The sequence below is a fragment of the Etheostoma spectabile genome, chromosome 16, assembly GCF_008692095.1.
Source record: "Etheostoma spectabile isolate EspeVRDwgs_2016 chromosome 16, UIUC_Espe_1.0, whole genome shotgun sequence".
Taxonomy (NCBI): Eukaryota; Metazoa; Chordata; class Actinopteri; order Perciformes; family Percidae; genus Etheostoma; species Etheostoma spectabile.
Window position 1 is genome coordinate 13,575,268 of NC_045748.1, and position 16,407 is coordinate 13,591,674.

General features: G+C 40.3%; 1 protein-coding gene across 2 annotated transcripts in view; it reads right to left on the reverse strand.

Moving 5' to 3' along the window:
• Positions 1-297: 297 nt before the first annotated feature.
• fibcd1b (fibrinogen C domain containing 1b) overlaps positions 298-16,407 on the reverse strand; it is a 111,652-nt gene continuing 95,542 nt past the window's right edge. For both annotated transcript variants that reach the window (XM_032539713.1, XM_032539712.1), the window contains 2 exons: positions 8,683-8,862; positions 298-3,928 (listed from right to left, as the gene is read on the reverse strand). In XM_032539713.1, the coding sequence (XP_032395604.1) occupies positions 3,663-3,928; positions 8,683-8,862 (446 nt within the window). In that variant the 3' untranslated portion in view covers positions 298-3,662. The remainder of the gene's footprint in view (positions 3,929-8,682; positions 8,863-16,407) is intronic.

Genomic DNA, 16,407 nt, shown 5'->3' on the forward strand with positions numbered 1-16,407 from the left:
TCATGTCTTTTAAAAGGCCAATTTAAAAAAAAAAATCTTTGAGCTCCACATACACAATTGAATTCTCCTGTATTGCGTTGGAGATGTTATCAGAAAAACTTTGCAGATTAAGAAAAGAAAAGAAAAAAAAGTCTTTGCAGTGCTCGAGACTTTCCGGGTCTGCCGACGCTACCTTTCACACCAAGCTGCACGTTCTATGGTAAAAAAAACAAACACACACACACACGTAAATACCAACAACTCTGTTATAAGCATGCACGGATTTACTGAGAAAACCCCACACACTTCAGGTTGTTCCCCATTTATAAAATGTGAATGTTTATTAAATGTTGACAAGAACATTAAAACACAGTATCAAGAGTCAGCAAAACAATCTATAGTACTTCACCAAAAAAAGAAAAGAAAAAGAAAACAGTTAGTTCTGCGCGGGGACTGAAAGGAATGGGAGGACTAAGGGGAGAGGAGAGTGGAGCAAAAAGCAGAGCAATACAGAGAGGCAGGGAGACGGGCGCTGTAAAGGAGGAGAGGAGGAGAGTTTAGAAGCTATGGAGTGAGGGGGAATTGGCAGCAGAGGCTAAGGCAATTAAGGAGGTACACAGTAAGAAAGATTTGGGGACCTGGGGGATCGATCAGGGAGAGCTGATGCACCGTAATGAGCGGGATAACTGGGAATGATTAGAAACTCTGATTTCACTCTTTTATCAGCTCTTCAGTTGGTGACTTTGTAAGCTGCAGCGGAGAGAGGGGCTATAAAAAGCATTCACTGAAAATGAACAGAGAAAGGGGCATGGCAAATAATACTTTACATTTAAATAACAAGGGGTAGCATCAACATATACAGTGAGCACAACATGGCGCGTGGAGGTGAATCAAGGTTTTGGGAGGGGGTTCTCTGGGTTTTGGGGTACGAGCGCAGTTCAACACAGTACCAGAGGTGGTGTCCACTCATGGGTTCACGATCACAATGAGTAATAGTTCATTATAGTTATGTAAATCTCTCTGTTATCAACACAAATAGCAGGGGAGGCAAGTTGTACATAAGCATCACATTACTGCAAAATTCCACAGAGAGACGCACTCAGCCTCCCGTCGTCTGGCTCATGCACATCGGCATGTACAAACCAAAGCATGTGCATATATGTGTACACACAGAGACACTGTAGACGCACACATGTGCAGACGCACCCATGTGCAGACGCACACACACATACAAACGCACGCGCACACACACACACACACGCACACACACACGCGCACACACACACTTTCTCTCTCTCTCTAAGACAGAGACACAAACATGTTCACATGGAGTCAGGTTCCTTCTTCTTGAGTGATCTTATACATTACAATATTGACTTCCTCTGACATTATCAAACCTCATACTCTGTTCCTTAATAACACCAGCAAGTATTTGTAACATGTGTCTGTGCTTTTATGTTGAAGAAGAGGTGGCAGCAGTCCACGAGACATGACGAGTAGCTGTATGTGCACAGCCGAGGTGCTGCAGAGACGCACGCAGCAGTGGGAGATCCTTCCTAGCACCAGTGATGACAAATTCACAGATGTTTTCAGTGCTATACACATTAACAAACTGTCAGCGAGGGCAACACCCTTCAGCACACATTCAAAACTGTCTCCTGTCTGCCAGGACTTTCCAAAGCCAAGATGTCAGAAAGATCACATATGTCCAGCAAGGCAGCTAATGTGCCTGGAGGTTTAAAATCTCTCTCGTTGTGCTTCCGTAAAAGATTTATATTTGTGCTGCAGATCTGAACCGGCATGTGCTTTAGGGATAATCTCAGTCCTCCTCTTCACTCACATCCAACCTTCAGAGCAGCACGGGCCCTCCCGCTTGTTGTTTAGGTAGAGGAAGGGAAAAAGTTCTTTAAATACTTCTTGATTCACTTCATTTACTTCTTTTTTCCTTCTTTTTTTCAGTGGATTTTGAAGAGTCCATGTGCTTGAGTATTCTTTGTGTTTTAGCATAGTAAGAAAACAGCTTTACATGCTCTAAAAGGTCATACACACACTGTACAATAAAATTTCTACAGATATTTTTTTTAAAGCTTTTAGTACATCCAAATGAACTTGATAAAGTGAAAAAGTTGATCCACCGACTTAAAAAAAAAAAAAAAAAAAGAGATGGAAAATGAGGATTGCACTATTTCCTGCCTTTGTGTTTTTTTGTTTGTTTTTGCCATAAGACTTACTCAGAAGACAGCAGTTGAAAGCGTAAAATCTTAATTTACAGCAACTTTCTCAGCCTTTGCATGACAAGTGAAACTGTGTCACACAAATATATCCTATAATCAATAACCAGAAAAAGAGAAATAATACAAAACAGAGGAGAAAACAAAGAGGTGGGAATGGGGGCAAAAACATGTAATATTTCCTCAACAGGTCCAAGAAACAATATCGACTGGGGAAGGTATGAGGCAGTCTTTTACTCCTCTTTCATTCTGTGATCCCGATGGTCTCCTCCAATAGTTGTCAATGTCTTTTCCTTCCTATTATATCAACATACATTACAGGCTTTGTTATTTCATGTTAACTACTTAAAATGGAGAGTGTGAAGGTATGCTAGCCATGCATCATATTTAGTCCATCTGTGCTAAACATTGTTGTCAGTCGAGATGCTCTACTGAACTCATGACAGGAAATTGATAATGTTAGAGAACTCTGTCTGTCTCTCTCTGTTGTAGACACACACACACACACACACACACACACACACACACACACGCAAACACACACACAAACACACAAAGTGCTGGGTTACCATCTGTGAGTGCTGCATCAGTTGGCCAGTACTCAGCTGGCAGGCAGATCAGACAAAGTGCCCAATATGCTCCCTAATGGCCCAAGTCAGATGAATGAGATCCTCCGTTGTCTTGTTCTTTTTCTCATTTTTCTTTTTCATCCTTTTTACACCTCTTCTTCCACTTCCTCACTTCCCCTTTGATTCACTCTGCCCCCCTTTCCTTTGACTAAATTAAGTCTTGTCAAATGGTTTCCTCACTCTCTTCGTCTCTGTCTCCCTCTTATTATCTGCGGCCCCGCACTTTTTTGCCACAACCCTGCTGGGTCTCATTCACACAGATCAAGGATGTAAATGTGACGTTGTGTACCACTGCACTGTCCCTTCTCACTGGTGAAACTTTGGACTTCCTTTGCAGAGAATTTGTATCTCCTTTCCATATTTTGTGAAAGGTTTGCCTGTTTCTACTATATTTGGAGCAACTCTATCTATTCATATATTAAACAGCAAGGGGCAGTGAGACTGAACCACAATCAAAGTGCCATGTCAGCACAGATGTGAGGTCAGAGTTACATGTCAGGAGTGAATTACTGGTGTGGTCCAGCAGGCGATGCTTGGACCACCATGTCAGACTGAATAAAGCTAGCGCAGTGGACTGTGGGTTCGAAGCTATGGTTTGCTGTTTTTGTGAAGTGAATGATAAAAAAAAAAAAAGATGGTTGCATTATTATTATTATTTTTTTTTCAAAGAAAGGAACAATGGGCAAACAGCAGAGTCAAATAAACTCAAAGGAGGTATGTTTTAGTGAATAAACTATATCAGGACAAGTAACTCCACCTAGCTGTCAGAAATTGTGGTTTTAAAAAAAGGTCTTCTTTTTTTTCTACTTTCTCCTTGTCTAGCTTATTTATTCTCTGAATCGCGGGTAGGTCGTATCTTCATCTCGGAGAACTTGAGAGAGTACTGCCAGCCAGTCCAGGAGGACCACTCAATGCCATCGGCGTAGGAGGTGTGCTGGCCGCGCAGGTACTGGCCGTTAAGGTTGGAGGTGTGGCAGTTGCGGTACCACCAAGCACCGTGGTAGAAGGAGGCGCAGTTGTTCTCCGAGTGGTCGTTATCTCGGTCTTTGGTGGTGAACTTCATCCCGTTGTGCTTCAGCAGAGAGTCACCTAGGGCGGGAACAAATGTGCAACACAATTTAAATGTGTCAGTAGGAAGAATATTTAATTCAATTCAAAATTAATAACAAGCTCCAAGTGCATCTTTAAGCAACAGTTATTGCATCTCCTTTGTGCCTTTGAATTATAATTCCAAATGTATTTTGTTCTAAAAAAAATAATTGAGAAAATCAGGCAAGACACTATATATACACAGTGTGCATATATACACAGAACTGTGAAAAAGTCAAGTGTGAAAGTGTGAAAAAATGTTAAATGTCAAAATATATAAAGGATTGTTTATTTTGATCAATTTACAAAATGCAATGCGGGCGAACAAAAGAAAAATCTAAATCACATCAATATTTGGTGTTACTGCCCTTGGCCTTATAACCAGCATCAGTTATTGTAGACACACTTGCAAAAAGTCGGGCAACGCTGAGGATCGTAGACGCAGTGGTCGGCCAAGGAAATTTTGTGCGGAAGACAAAAAACACATCAAGCTTATTTCCCAGCTCAGAACTGGCAGAAACCAGCGGGACCCAGGTACACCCATCTACTGTCTGGAGCAGTCTGGCCAGAATTGGTCTTTGTGGATAAGTTGCAGCCATACCTCCGACATGGAACCAAGGCTGTGACAAGACTATGCACGAAAACATAGGAACGGGGGTGCAGAAAAATGGCAGCAGGTGCTGTGGAATGAGGAGTGAAAATTTGAAATATCTGGCTGCAGCAGAAGGCAGTTGGTCCGCCATAGGGCAGGAGAGCGCTACACTAATGAGTGTCTGCAGGCAACAGTGAAGCATGGTGGAGGTTCTTTGCAAGTTTGGGGCTGCATTTCTGGAAATGGAGTTGGAGATTTGGTCAGGATTAATGGTGTCCTCAATGCTGAGAAACACAGGCAGATACTTATCCATCATGCAATACCATCAGGGAGGCGTATGATTGACCCCAAATTTATTAGGATAACAACCCAAACATACAGCCAAGTTCATTGAGAACTATCTTCAATGTAAAGAACAAGAAGTCCTGGAAGTGATGGCGTGGCCCCCACAGAGCCCAGAGTTGTCTTGAAGGCAAAGGGTGTTTACACAAAATACTGATTTGATTTAGAATCCTCTTCTGTTCATTCACTGCATTTTGTCATTTGATGAACATATCTATTAACACTTCCATTTTTGAAAGCATTCTTAGTTTACAGCATTTTTCCATACCTATATGGAAAAAAAAAAAAAAAAAAAAAAAAAATATATATATATATATATATATATATATATATATATATAGTTGTTACTTTTTTCACCTTTAGTTTTTTATTAAGAACAGGTCCTTATTTATAGAGAGAAATCCTTTTCAACCTATATTCAATTGATTACACTACAGAGACAAGATATATAATGTTCAAACTGATAAACTTTCTTGTTTGATGCCTGCACTGTTCCAAAAAGGCTGGAACAGGCGTGAAAGAGGAGGGGGTTCAAGTTATGTTGATGAGCCATGCTAACGTTTGACTGGCTGAAGCTAAATTAGAGAAGGTTTACTTGCAGCACATCAACACGTGTGTTTTACCGCTCGACAAGACAAACGGACGTGATATGGGGGCGTGGCAGCATCGACGATTTCATTTTTTAATTCAAAATTCGAGATTGTGACGTCATTTCAGTTGATTTGGATTCAAAATTGAAAATCGTGACACCCTTAGTAAGGGGCAACAATTCCAATGATTTCTTAAATAATGGACATCATGTCCTTCGGGCCAAAGAGGAAAAAACCATCCAGATTGTTATCAGCACAAAGTTCAAAAGCCAGCATCTTTGATGGTATGGGGCTGTGTTAGTAACCATGGCATGGGTAACTTACACATCTGTAAAGGCACCATTAATGCTGAAAGGTACATACAAGTATTGGAACGTCTTTTTCAGAGATGTCCCTGCTTATTTCAGCAAGACAATGCCAAGCCACATTCAGCATGTGTTACAACAGCATGGCTTTGTAGTAAAAGAGTGGTGGCCTGCAGTCCAGAACTGTCTCTCATTGAAAATGTGTGGCGCATTATGAAGCACAAAATTTGACAATGGAGAACCCGGATTGTTGAGAGACTGAACTCGTACGTCAAGCAAGAATGGGAAAAAAACCCACCTAAAAAGCATCAACAAGGTGAAGTAACACAGTGGTAAAATGCACCTATCCCAGTTTTTTTGTAAGGTGTTGCAAGCATATATTCAAAATGAGTGACTATTTACCAAAAAAACAAACAAAGTTTATCAGTTTGAACATTAATTATCTGGTCTTTGTACTGTATTCAATTGAATATAGGTTGAAAAGGATTTGCAAATCATTGTATTCTGTTTTTATTTACATTTACACAATTACACAACGTCCAAACTTCATTGGAATTGGGGTAGAAAGGGTAGAAAGGCAATTACTTAAATAGCACAGTTAACAATACAACATCATTTCCATAGAATCCTTTGTGTCTTTCACCAACATATTCTTGGATCTGATACCAGAAACCAGTAATTAAGACATATCCACAAGTGATCGACTTAACAATAGCATAAGATCTTTCAATGAATCATTTCTAAAAACAGAAGGAGATACTAGATTGAAAAAAACAAAGCTTCACAGTTTTCCAGAGTACTGGCATCTTTATCTTAAGCAAGAGGTCAGACGGCTTTGTAGCCAATTCATCAAATGTTCTGCAGTGACCTTTTGTCTTGCTTTTTTTCATGTTGTGTCGAGCCTTCCTTGTGTTTTAAAAATAGCGATTTTGATGCTATTATAGTAGTGCCCCTTGCACTCCCATTCAAAAGGCCATTTGACCGAAAAACAAAAATACGGTACATTTTAAAAGTGGTGTTTCTGTCCTAATTATGCGTTTAAAACAAAAATTTGACTCAGGTACATTCACAAAAACACCCTACGTTGCATTTTGGCGAGAGTAATGATTTAAAGGACAGAAAGGTTATAAGAGGTGAAAAACATAGTTAAATGGACTTCATCATATATGTTGATTTCATTCTTTCTTGTAACATCAATGCTAATCTTTTAGGTATTTTTATACTTGGTACTTTAATCTTAAAAAAGCGTACATAATCAACGAGTCAATGAGAGTCAGCTTTCTTTCCTGCAACCTGTGATTGTGAATATGATAATGTTGCAAGAACACTGCAGGGATGTGGCACCGGCCAGTCGAATCACCTAAGTGCCCTTAATCACAGTCTGCATTGTTTGTCTGATCGGCACAATCAAATTTCCCAAGCTGAAAATATCTCCTCACTATATAAAAGACTTTTCACTGGCAAATTCTATATATTGAAAACTGCATTGCAAGCTATTGCTCTAAGAGTAAGTAAGATGAAAGCAATGTCCTCGCAGTTAGAGCTGAAGATTTTAGCAAATGGATGTTCAAACAGCTCATGATAAATAAATTCCCCATATCTCCCCTGCACTCACTGTCCTTTCCTTCCTTTCCAAAGGCTTCACACTGTGACCAGAAGTGGATAGAAGGATAAAGCTGAGAGCAGAATGAAAGACTGCTCACCAGCCGTCAGGTGATGGCTAACAGCTCTTTAGGGCATCAAACAGCCCTTAATTGCTCAGGATGTGGCCGCCCAGCTCCTTACCCTCTCACTCTGTCCTACTTTGCTCTCCATTTGGCATTACCATGGTAACCAGTCAGCCGGAAAAATAATCTGACAGGCATGTCTAATATTCATGTTGTGTGTTGCTTGACATTGGGAGAAAAGACAGTGAGTCGGAAAAAAAAAAAGAGAAGAAAAAGAAGCAGCTCAGTGGCGTCGACAATGGGATGATGTCCTGTTGTTGTAGAAAAAGAGGAAAAAACAAACAAAGCAGAAACACTTAAAAGGCTCATTTGCAAGGAGCTGGTTGTCAACTTGGTAGGGCCGACAGCCTCCTCTGATGCCCATTAAGACCCAGCTGCTCCCAGCCCAAATCAGCACCTGTCAGCTGATCGGAAAGCCGCCAGAGCGGATCCAAAATACTATACCACTGTACTAATAATAACAGTAGAACTGTCTAGAGGGAGGCTGAGGTAAGAGCGTGAGCATCCTGAGAGAGTTTCAGTACCGTAATTTGACTAGGTTCAAATGTCCAACGGACAGAGGCAAGGTCAGGCTGGGGGAAAAGGCAGTGGCAGCACGCACGCATGCACGCACGCACGCACGCACGCACGCACCTCTGGCCCTTGGATAACTCTATTCTCCTTTTTAATCACCTCTGTTCTGTGACTCACTTCTTCTTTTGCACCTGTCCCCTTCGTGCCTCCATCCCAGTTCCTCGCAGCTCTCCCTCCCGCCTCCTGCTCCATCTCTCATATCTGTCCCCATTCTCTCTGAGTTCATGGAGCAGCGCTCCCCCAAAGGTTCTTTAAATTGCTTCTTAATTTCAACGGCGGGATTTTGTTTACGCTGCAGGTCAAGCAGTGCAATTAATTGGCAGTAATTTAATCAAGGTGACAGGTAGCTGGCTTGGATCTGATGGTCAGGGAGAAGAGACACCAGCAGTCCCTCTCCCTGTGCAACTGTCTGCATGGTTTAACGAGTGTACGCACCTACTGCACTGTAAAAATAGCATACCATTATTTCACAATGCGGCAGCATGCAGTGGTTTCACCCACTGCTGTGACTTCTGTGTTCACAGTTAAATTAAAGGATAAACCTACAAAAATACTGTATACTAATCAGAGTGCAAGCACGGAAATCTTGCAAGCAAAGTCTAACTAGTTCTCTGAGCATACACACCTGCATTGCCAGAATAGTCTCCCACAGTCAAAGGATATCCATCATCATCAGGGTCTACTGAGAAGAGGCCCACTCCAAAGGTTCCATACTGGGCATAAGCGGTGCTATTTTCAAAGTCCTCCAAGTCGATACGTAGCTCATAGTTCCCCTGGATGGACAGGGCATGGATCTGCTTCAGCCCTGCAGGGAAAAAGAGCGAGACACAGACCAAAACAATCCATTACAAAGTACTACCGTTGTTCTCAGCAAACAATTTAAAGCTATTTAAGCAGCCTCTCAACGCTGGACCTTTTCTGGAAATAAGATGTAACATGGTTTTTGGCCCATTTAGAGTCCTCCGCTGCATGTGTAGGGTTTCTTTCCAAAACAAGATGTTTTTTTTCTTTTCAAAAGTGTGCAGAGTGTCTACTGCTCAAAGAGAAGTCTGCCATGGGGACGGCTGAGTATGCTAAAAATAAATATGCGATTTTAAATGAAGTGATAACATCAATTTTTTCACACTGACATGCAGTTGCAGAACCCCCCCCCCCCACACACACGGGGTTGCACAAAATAACTAAATGTGATATTGCGAGATTATGAATATTGCGATATTTATATTAATTTAAATATTTTTAATCGTATGTTTAATTACAAAAGTTACAAAAAAACGCATCAAAACAGATTCATAACAGATTAAACAAGTTTTCTTACAACACAAGGTTTATTTCAACTGACTGTCATATTGGACTAGTACAACATGAATAAACAACGACCATGTCCACAGTACAGGACATGTTTTACTGGTTGGACAATATAAATATATATGAAGAGAACCGGACACACCTTTTCTCACGCTTCTCTGATTTGTTCCGTTTTGTCGTCCATCTATTTCTTCACTTACTCTGTCACTTTGTCAAAAGATGCACACACGTGGCAAGCTCCAAAGGGTTTGTCCCGTAGTGGCCCGTGCCCTGGCGTGCACCAACATGTGCAAGTGGCACGGTAACTGGCCAATGAAACAGGATCATTATAGCGTTTCATGCGGGCTCTAAATCAAACACAACTAAGCCACACAGCCAGTGGACAGGACGCGGGGCTCCACATAATAAACTAAATATTGCACACTTATTGCAACACTTTCAATATATTGTGATAACAATATTGTATCAATATATCTTGCACACCCATAGATCTAATATTGCGCTATGTGATAAGGATATTGAGTCATATATCTTACACCCCTAACACACACACACCACACACCAACAACACACCACACACACACACACACACACCACACACCCACCCACACACCACCACACACACACACACACACACACAACACACACACACACACACACCCCACACACACACCACACACACACACACACACACACACACACACACACACACACACACACACCCACACACATTGTAAGTCCTCCAACTGCAGGCATGTGGCTCTGTGTGTCTTTGTATTAGAAGATCTGCATCACGTTTAGCATATTCTTAATTGTTATTCTTTCATCTAAATCTCGCAGGATAACCTCCTTCTGAAGAACTCTGTCGCCCACCTCAGCCTCAGTACTACTGGGCTGGAGCTCATCCACTGCCTACCCTGACTGTAAAGAATTGTCAATTTGTCTGTAATTGCTTTGAACTCTCCATGACAAGGTTGAGTGTCCTGGATAAAGGATATGCTGTAAAATTGAACCAGGCCATGTACTACAACAGTGGCAAGAGTGAAAAAACTAAAAAAAAACTAATAAAATATTTAGAAAGTTATGTGTTTTTTAAAATAATAATGAAAGAATAAGTTAAAATAATATTTCTGGGACTATTTCTTTATAAAATAAGAAGTATTTAATGAGCTAGAAAGGCTGAATCAAGTATCATGGACCAACAGGGCTTCACAGACTTATCCAGGAAGGTGAATTGCTTTTTGAAGCAACTGCTTATCATTAATTTAAATGAAAAACTATCCATAATTATAATCTAAAAACCTCATTAATAAATTCATTAATTCTCCGCTTTGACTCAGAATAAAAAAGCCGGTCCTCTTACACTTGATATAAGCGTTATTGTTCAAACATTAAAGACAGAAATGTAACAGCAAGGTCCGCAACTCCGTGGCCTCAATGTACAGTATTTTAAAGTTAAGTGTCGTCTGCGCTCACATCAGTGTGAGCCTTTGATGAATTTAAGCTTCAATATAAAGACTGACGAGTATATCAGCTCTCACTAGCGCTTAGCGCCGCACAAGACGATTGTGATTGGATTAAAGAAATGCCAACAAACCATCTGGGACATCCCAGATTGCTGTGTGGATTAGCCAGACCCTCGTCCGCATCGCTGTGGAAGAGGGTCTGGCAATGCGAAACTACCTAAAACTAGGTGTAACGTGTGGTAGGAAACATCATAATGCAATTACTATTTAGGAGTAATATGTAGTTGTGTATAATTGTGCTAAAGAGTTTCCTGGTTTTTAATGTCAAACTAATTTGGCTTATAGAAAAAAATGTTCCATAAAAATTCTCATTAACTTCTGATTTTGCACATAGGTGTCAGGTCCCAGCTCATTAATGCTCATAATTAGCCATGAAAGGAAGAAACACCCTTAGACTGATTTGCATATTTGAGACATTACATTGGCAATATCTTAAATGCATTTTTTTTTATCTCAGTTAAAGTATGGTTATTTGAAAGCCTAGATTGTGGGTCTATATGCTTAAAGTAAAGTAATGACTTCAAGCATAGTCCATGGAAGTTGAAGACCATTTTAATAAATTAAAGACACAAGCAGTTCACATCCGCCTGCTTCGGCTATATCAGATTCAAACTTTCCATCGCTACATCAAATGCCCCAAACCGATCTTTTAATTAACTGTTGCTCAATCCTTTGGAGAGGAGACAGAAAGTGCCAGAAGGAAAAGAGGGTTTCCATCCCTTCTTCCTTGGCCCCCTCCTGCTCTATGTTTCCCCCTGCTGTGTTGGAGTGATGGTGCGTCCCAGGGCAAGTTTTCCTCTCCTGAGTTGATCAAAGGCACAAGAGGAATGGTGTGTCAGGCGGAGAGGAGCAGGAGGAACTCAACCTGGGTCCCTTAAACACAAACTCAAGGCAGGAAGACAAACAAAAGTGAACTAAGCCTCAAGACTGTTAAACAGCCCTCCTCCATGCTTATAAATGCACTCTATATGGTGTTTATTTGGGAGACAAAAAGAAAAGAAAACGAAGAAGCATTTAAAAGCGTGCACTGATGGAGGAGCTTCAAAGACTTCATGGTTAAGACTGAAGGCAGGATTTAGCGCATGTAGAGTACGCTATAGGCTGCAATAGCTGGTTAAAGGTTTGTTTTTACTATCCCTCCTGTGACGTGACTCACCATAAAAGCAGCTGCACCGCAGGAAGGAAGGTGTTATTATAAACCTGCAAAACCATCTTTTTACCTCCTACTGCAATCATCACCTTCACAAATGAAACTCATTCTCCTTATTAAAGCTTACAAACCTCAAACTGACTGTCTAATTTGAATTCCGTCATTGTCGAGCATTGCACTCTGAGAGCGCCTCGTCTGAAGTAGAGGGCTAATTTGATGACAAACATAGCTGAAAGAACCCATTATTATTCAGAGACAGAAGCTTGCAGTCTGGGCCCAGGCACTTAGTTTGGATTTAATCTAGCCCAATGGGAGGTTGATCCCGCTCTTTTCATTTTCACAGTGGATCGGAAAATTGGAGGTGGAGAATCAGCCATTAAAACATTCGTAGGCAGGTAACTAAATGCATGTCAGTTTCAGGTTAATTCTTATACAAGAAAATAAATACTCAAGTAGGTGTGAGAGAGAGAGAGACAGACAGAGAGAGACAGAGAGAGAGAGATACAAAGACAGAGACAGACAGACAAAGAGAGACACAGACAGAAAAACCGAGAGAGAGCGAGACAGAGAAGGAGAGAGAGTTTCAATGTACCCTTTGAGGGACATGCACAGAATTTGTTTATCTGCATGATATAATTATCCTGTTTACTTGTATTATTACATTTCAATGTATTTACTCCTTACTGTTGCTTATCTATCGATCTATCTATCTATCTATCTATCTATCTATCTATCTATATAGATATAGATATATATCTATATATTTATATATATATATATATATATATATATATATACAGTATATATATATAGATATAGTTTGTTCTCATGCTTTGGTAACACAGATGTATTGATTTTGTCTTGCCAATAAAACAAACTGAAATTGAAAAAGATAGAAACATTGAGAGACAGATGGACAGAGAAAGACAGAAAATGCAACACGTTTTCACATGCATTCAGAGAAACTATAAATGGCTGAAATTTGCTGAAAGAGTTTTCGTGTCGTAGCCCTTTGGGAAAAAGTATCCATCCACACAAACACCTAAGGGAAAAGTATGCTGGAGTGATTTGTGTGAACTTCAAAAGAAAGAATTAGGATGTTTTCTCTTTCAGAAAAGTTAAATAAAATAAAACACCAGATGCAACACAACTCTATTTAAAGACTCTGAGGCTTCCAAGTGTATTTACATAACTTTAATTCAGTCCTTAATTAAAGCCCCAGAGAACCTCAGCGAGACTCTAATTCAGAATAATTAAAGTGGAAGACAAGTGAAATAACAACAGAGACTTCTTTGGTTAAAATCTAAATGCTCAGGTGTAACTCCTTGTTAATTAAATGCTATTGTTAGGTTCATTTAAATGGGTTCAGATACAAGGGAGAATTTTGAGGTGTTTTGCTTCAGTATTAACATACTGATTGCTCCGTTGGGGAGAGGCTCCTCTCTGATTTTCCACTTATGGGAACCTTAGACTCAAAAAAAATGCTTGTCCTCCTGCACGCTTTAGATGCGCAATTAGGGTATGCCTTCTTTATCCTTCTATTTTAACTGGTTTTATATCTTGGCCATACTAAGGCATGTATATTCATTTTTAATTGCTGTTTGTTTTGATTGAACTTTATACCTTGTTTTTAACTTTCAGAACAAAATAATAATAAGAAAAGTATTATTTACAATACATTTTCTGAAAGACAAAAATACAGTACAAGGTCTTTCTTTTGAAGTGGGCAAATCACTTATTGGTTTGTGTGGATTGATCATTTTTCTCAAAAGGGTTACAAGACCAAAAATTGCCTATTTGCAGAAATAGTTTTTTCTCTGAATGTGTGTGAAAATATGTTGCAATTTGTGTGTGTTTCTGCTGCCTGCACATATACCAAGACAGAGTCTACAGCCATGATCGCGGCTCTGTACAGTTGCCCTTTGAGCGTAATACTACATTTAGCATGCTAAACATACTGACAATAGTCTATATCAACACAGAGTCGTTTAGGGGATTTCTCTGGGGCCGCTGGAAAATCTGCCGGATGTCCCGCCCTTTTCGCATTTTTTTTTTTTTTTTATGTAACTCTGGTTTACTTATCAGGACTATGGTTAATTGGTCCTCAGATCTCTGCAGGGTAAATCACTAGACTTTCTTTGAGTTTTCTGCTGCATGACTAAATCAAAAATGTATTCATGTTCCACCAAAACAAGTTCCTTCCTGAGGCAAGAAGCACATCCGGCGCTTAGCAACGCCCATGACGATTGTGATAAACCAGAGCACGTTTTTCTCCCATTCTGAAATGCTGTGTGGACTAGCCAGACCTTCCTCCGCAGCGCTGTAGAGGAAGGTCTGGCAATGCAAGACTATACTGAAAATAACAGTGTTAACATGCCGATGTTCAGCAGGTATAATTAGCGTTAAACACAAGGTACAACTTGGGCTGTTATAAGAAGTTTTGCACGTAACGAGTCAAAGTATTGGACAAATTACACATGTGAACTGATGATGGTGCTATATACTGTCTAAAGACAGGACCCCTCTATCCAACACATACAAATTATAACCGTAATCTTCTTTGAACCTCTTTCTACAAATAAATCTCCATATTACAAAAGCAGCACTATACAGGAATAATTACCCTATTCCATTTAAAAAGAAGATAAATAATACTGGCAAAAATCAGCATCTGAACAATCAATGCATTTACTGAAAATGAATCTCATTAAGAGTGTGCCTGAAAAATCTTTAAGCATCCTTTGTCATTAAATCATCCATGTCATTACAATGTCCATGACAGTAACAACACATCTGAGGGCTGAGAGGCTAAACAGTGCAGCACCTTCCATGGGGTCCACTGAAAGCTGAAGATTATCTTTATCATGCCCACTGTTGTGAATGTTAGCACTTCAGATGTCAAAAAAGACAAAGATGATCTTCTCTACACATTAAAAGCAGGTCAATCTTAAAATTTAGAACACACCAATACATTTGGGGACTAAGTTTTGCTCCTCGTTGGTAATACATCTATTACGAATGGCAATAAAAATGATATATATCTGCAATTACCTCATTAAACTAGGCCAGGGTAATCCATAACTCATTTTCGCAGCTCTGAGGTTTATGGGAAAGAGGACACATTTAGCTTGTTTAGAACATGAAGACAGTAATTTGTCATTTTTATCTTTTATTCATTCCGAGAGGGCATGTTGTGTTCTCCAAAACTAAAAAAGAAACAAAGCTCACGCTCATCCTGACATCGATTAAACCATTACCAGCAGAGATTCCTGCTCCTTAAACGTGATCTTACAGTTAATGAGACTGACAACAATGACTTGATTATAAATGTAGAAGACCCTCTGTGTCGCTGTGATTCCGCTAAAAGGCCCAAACATTAATGATTTATTTGCTTTTATTTGAGAAGTATGTTGGGGAATGTATTGGATGCTTTTAGGGGACGGGTTACAGTCTCAGCGTAGTGCAGCACTACAGGGCATAAAGGAAAAGAATAAAAAAACAGATCTCTAAACCCAACAGAGAAATGATTACACTTCTCCCTGCCGCTTGTGGCATTTCTCAAAGTTAATTATTCATCATGCTTTTCTCCCTCTGTTGCTGGGGGGCTGCTCCCGAGACTTATTCAGCTGAAAAGGAGAAAAAGGAGCAGCACTCTTCGGTCTCCTCCTCCTCGCTTCTCCCCACTATAACTCAGCCCCTTCCTTGTTTTGTCTTTTTCACCATCCCTCCCTCTTGCTTAATCTTCCTGCCAAGCTGTTTTAACCTGAACAGATTGTGGATGGGGAGGAGTGAAGGGGATGGCCTGTTTCCATAGCCACAAGGACAGTTGTCATGTCCTGGGGGCTAGGCTGGTTGAGGGGGTCTGTGAACACGCGTCAACTGAAAGCTCGCTGTCGTCCGCTGTTAGGGAATAGAAAAGGCTTGCTATGGTTGGCAGTCCCTTTGTCACCAAAAGATAGGGGCGCAGGAAGAAAAACAGAGACAGGTGTGTGCTGAACTCTTGTTGCTCCCCCAGAGCCAACAATGACATTTGGTGATTTTAAGATCAGCTGTCACACTTCTGACATATCTACACCAAGTTTCCTCTTGCAAATTCCCATTCAAGACACTCACTATTCCTAGAAACTGTACAGTTTGTTATTGATCTATAAAGAGATAAGATGTTTTAGCCCTGGTAAGAGACTTAGATTTTTAATGTTGGCTATTGGGGGGGAATATACTAGCTTAAAAGGATAGCTACTGATTTTTTTTCAACCTGGACCATATATGCCGCCGGCAGCAATGCTGCTTAATACTGGACCAATGTCAAAGATTATTGTTCCATCAGTCACTTAGACACAAAAACATTGTCAAATAGGTTGGGGAA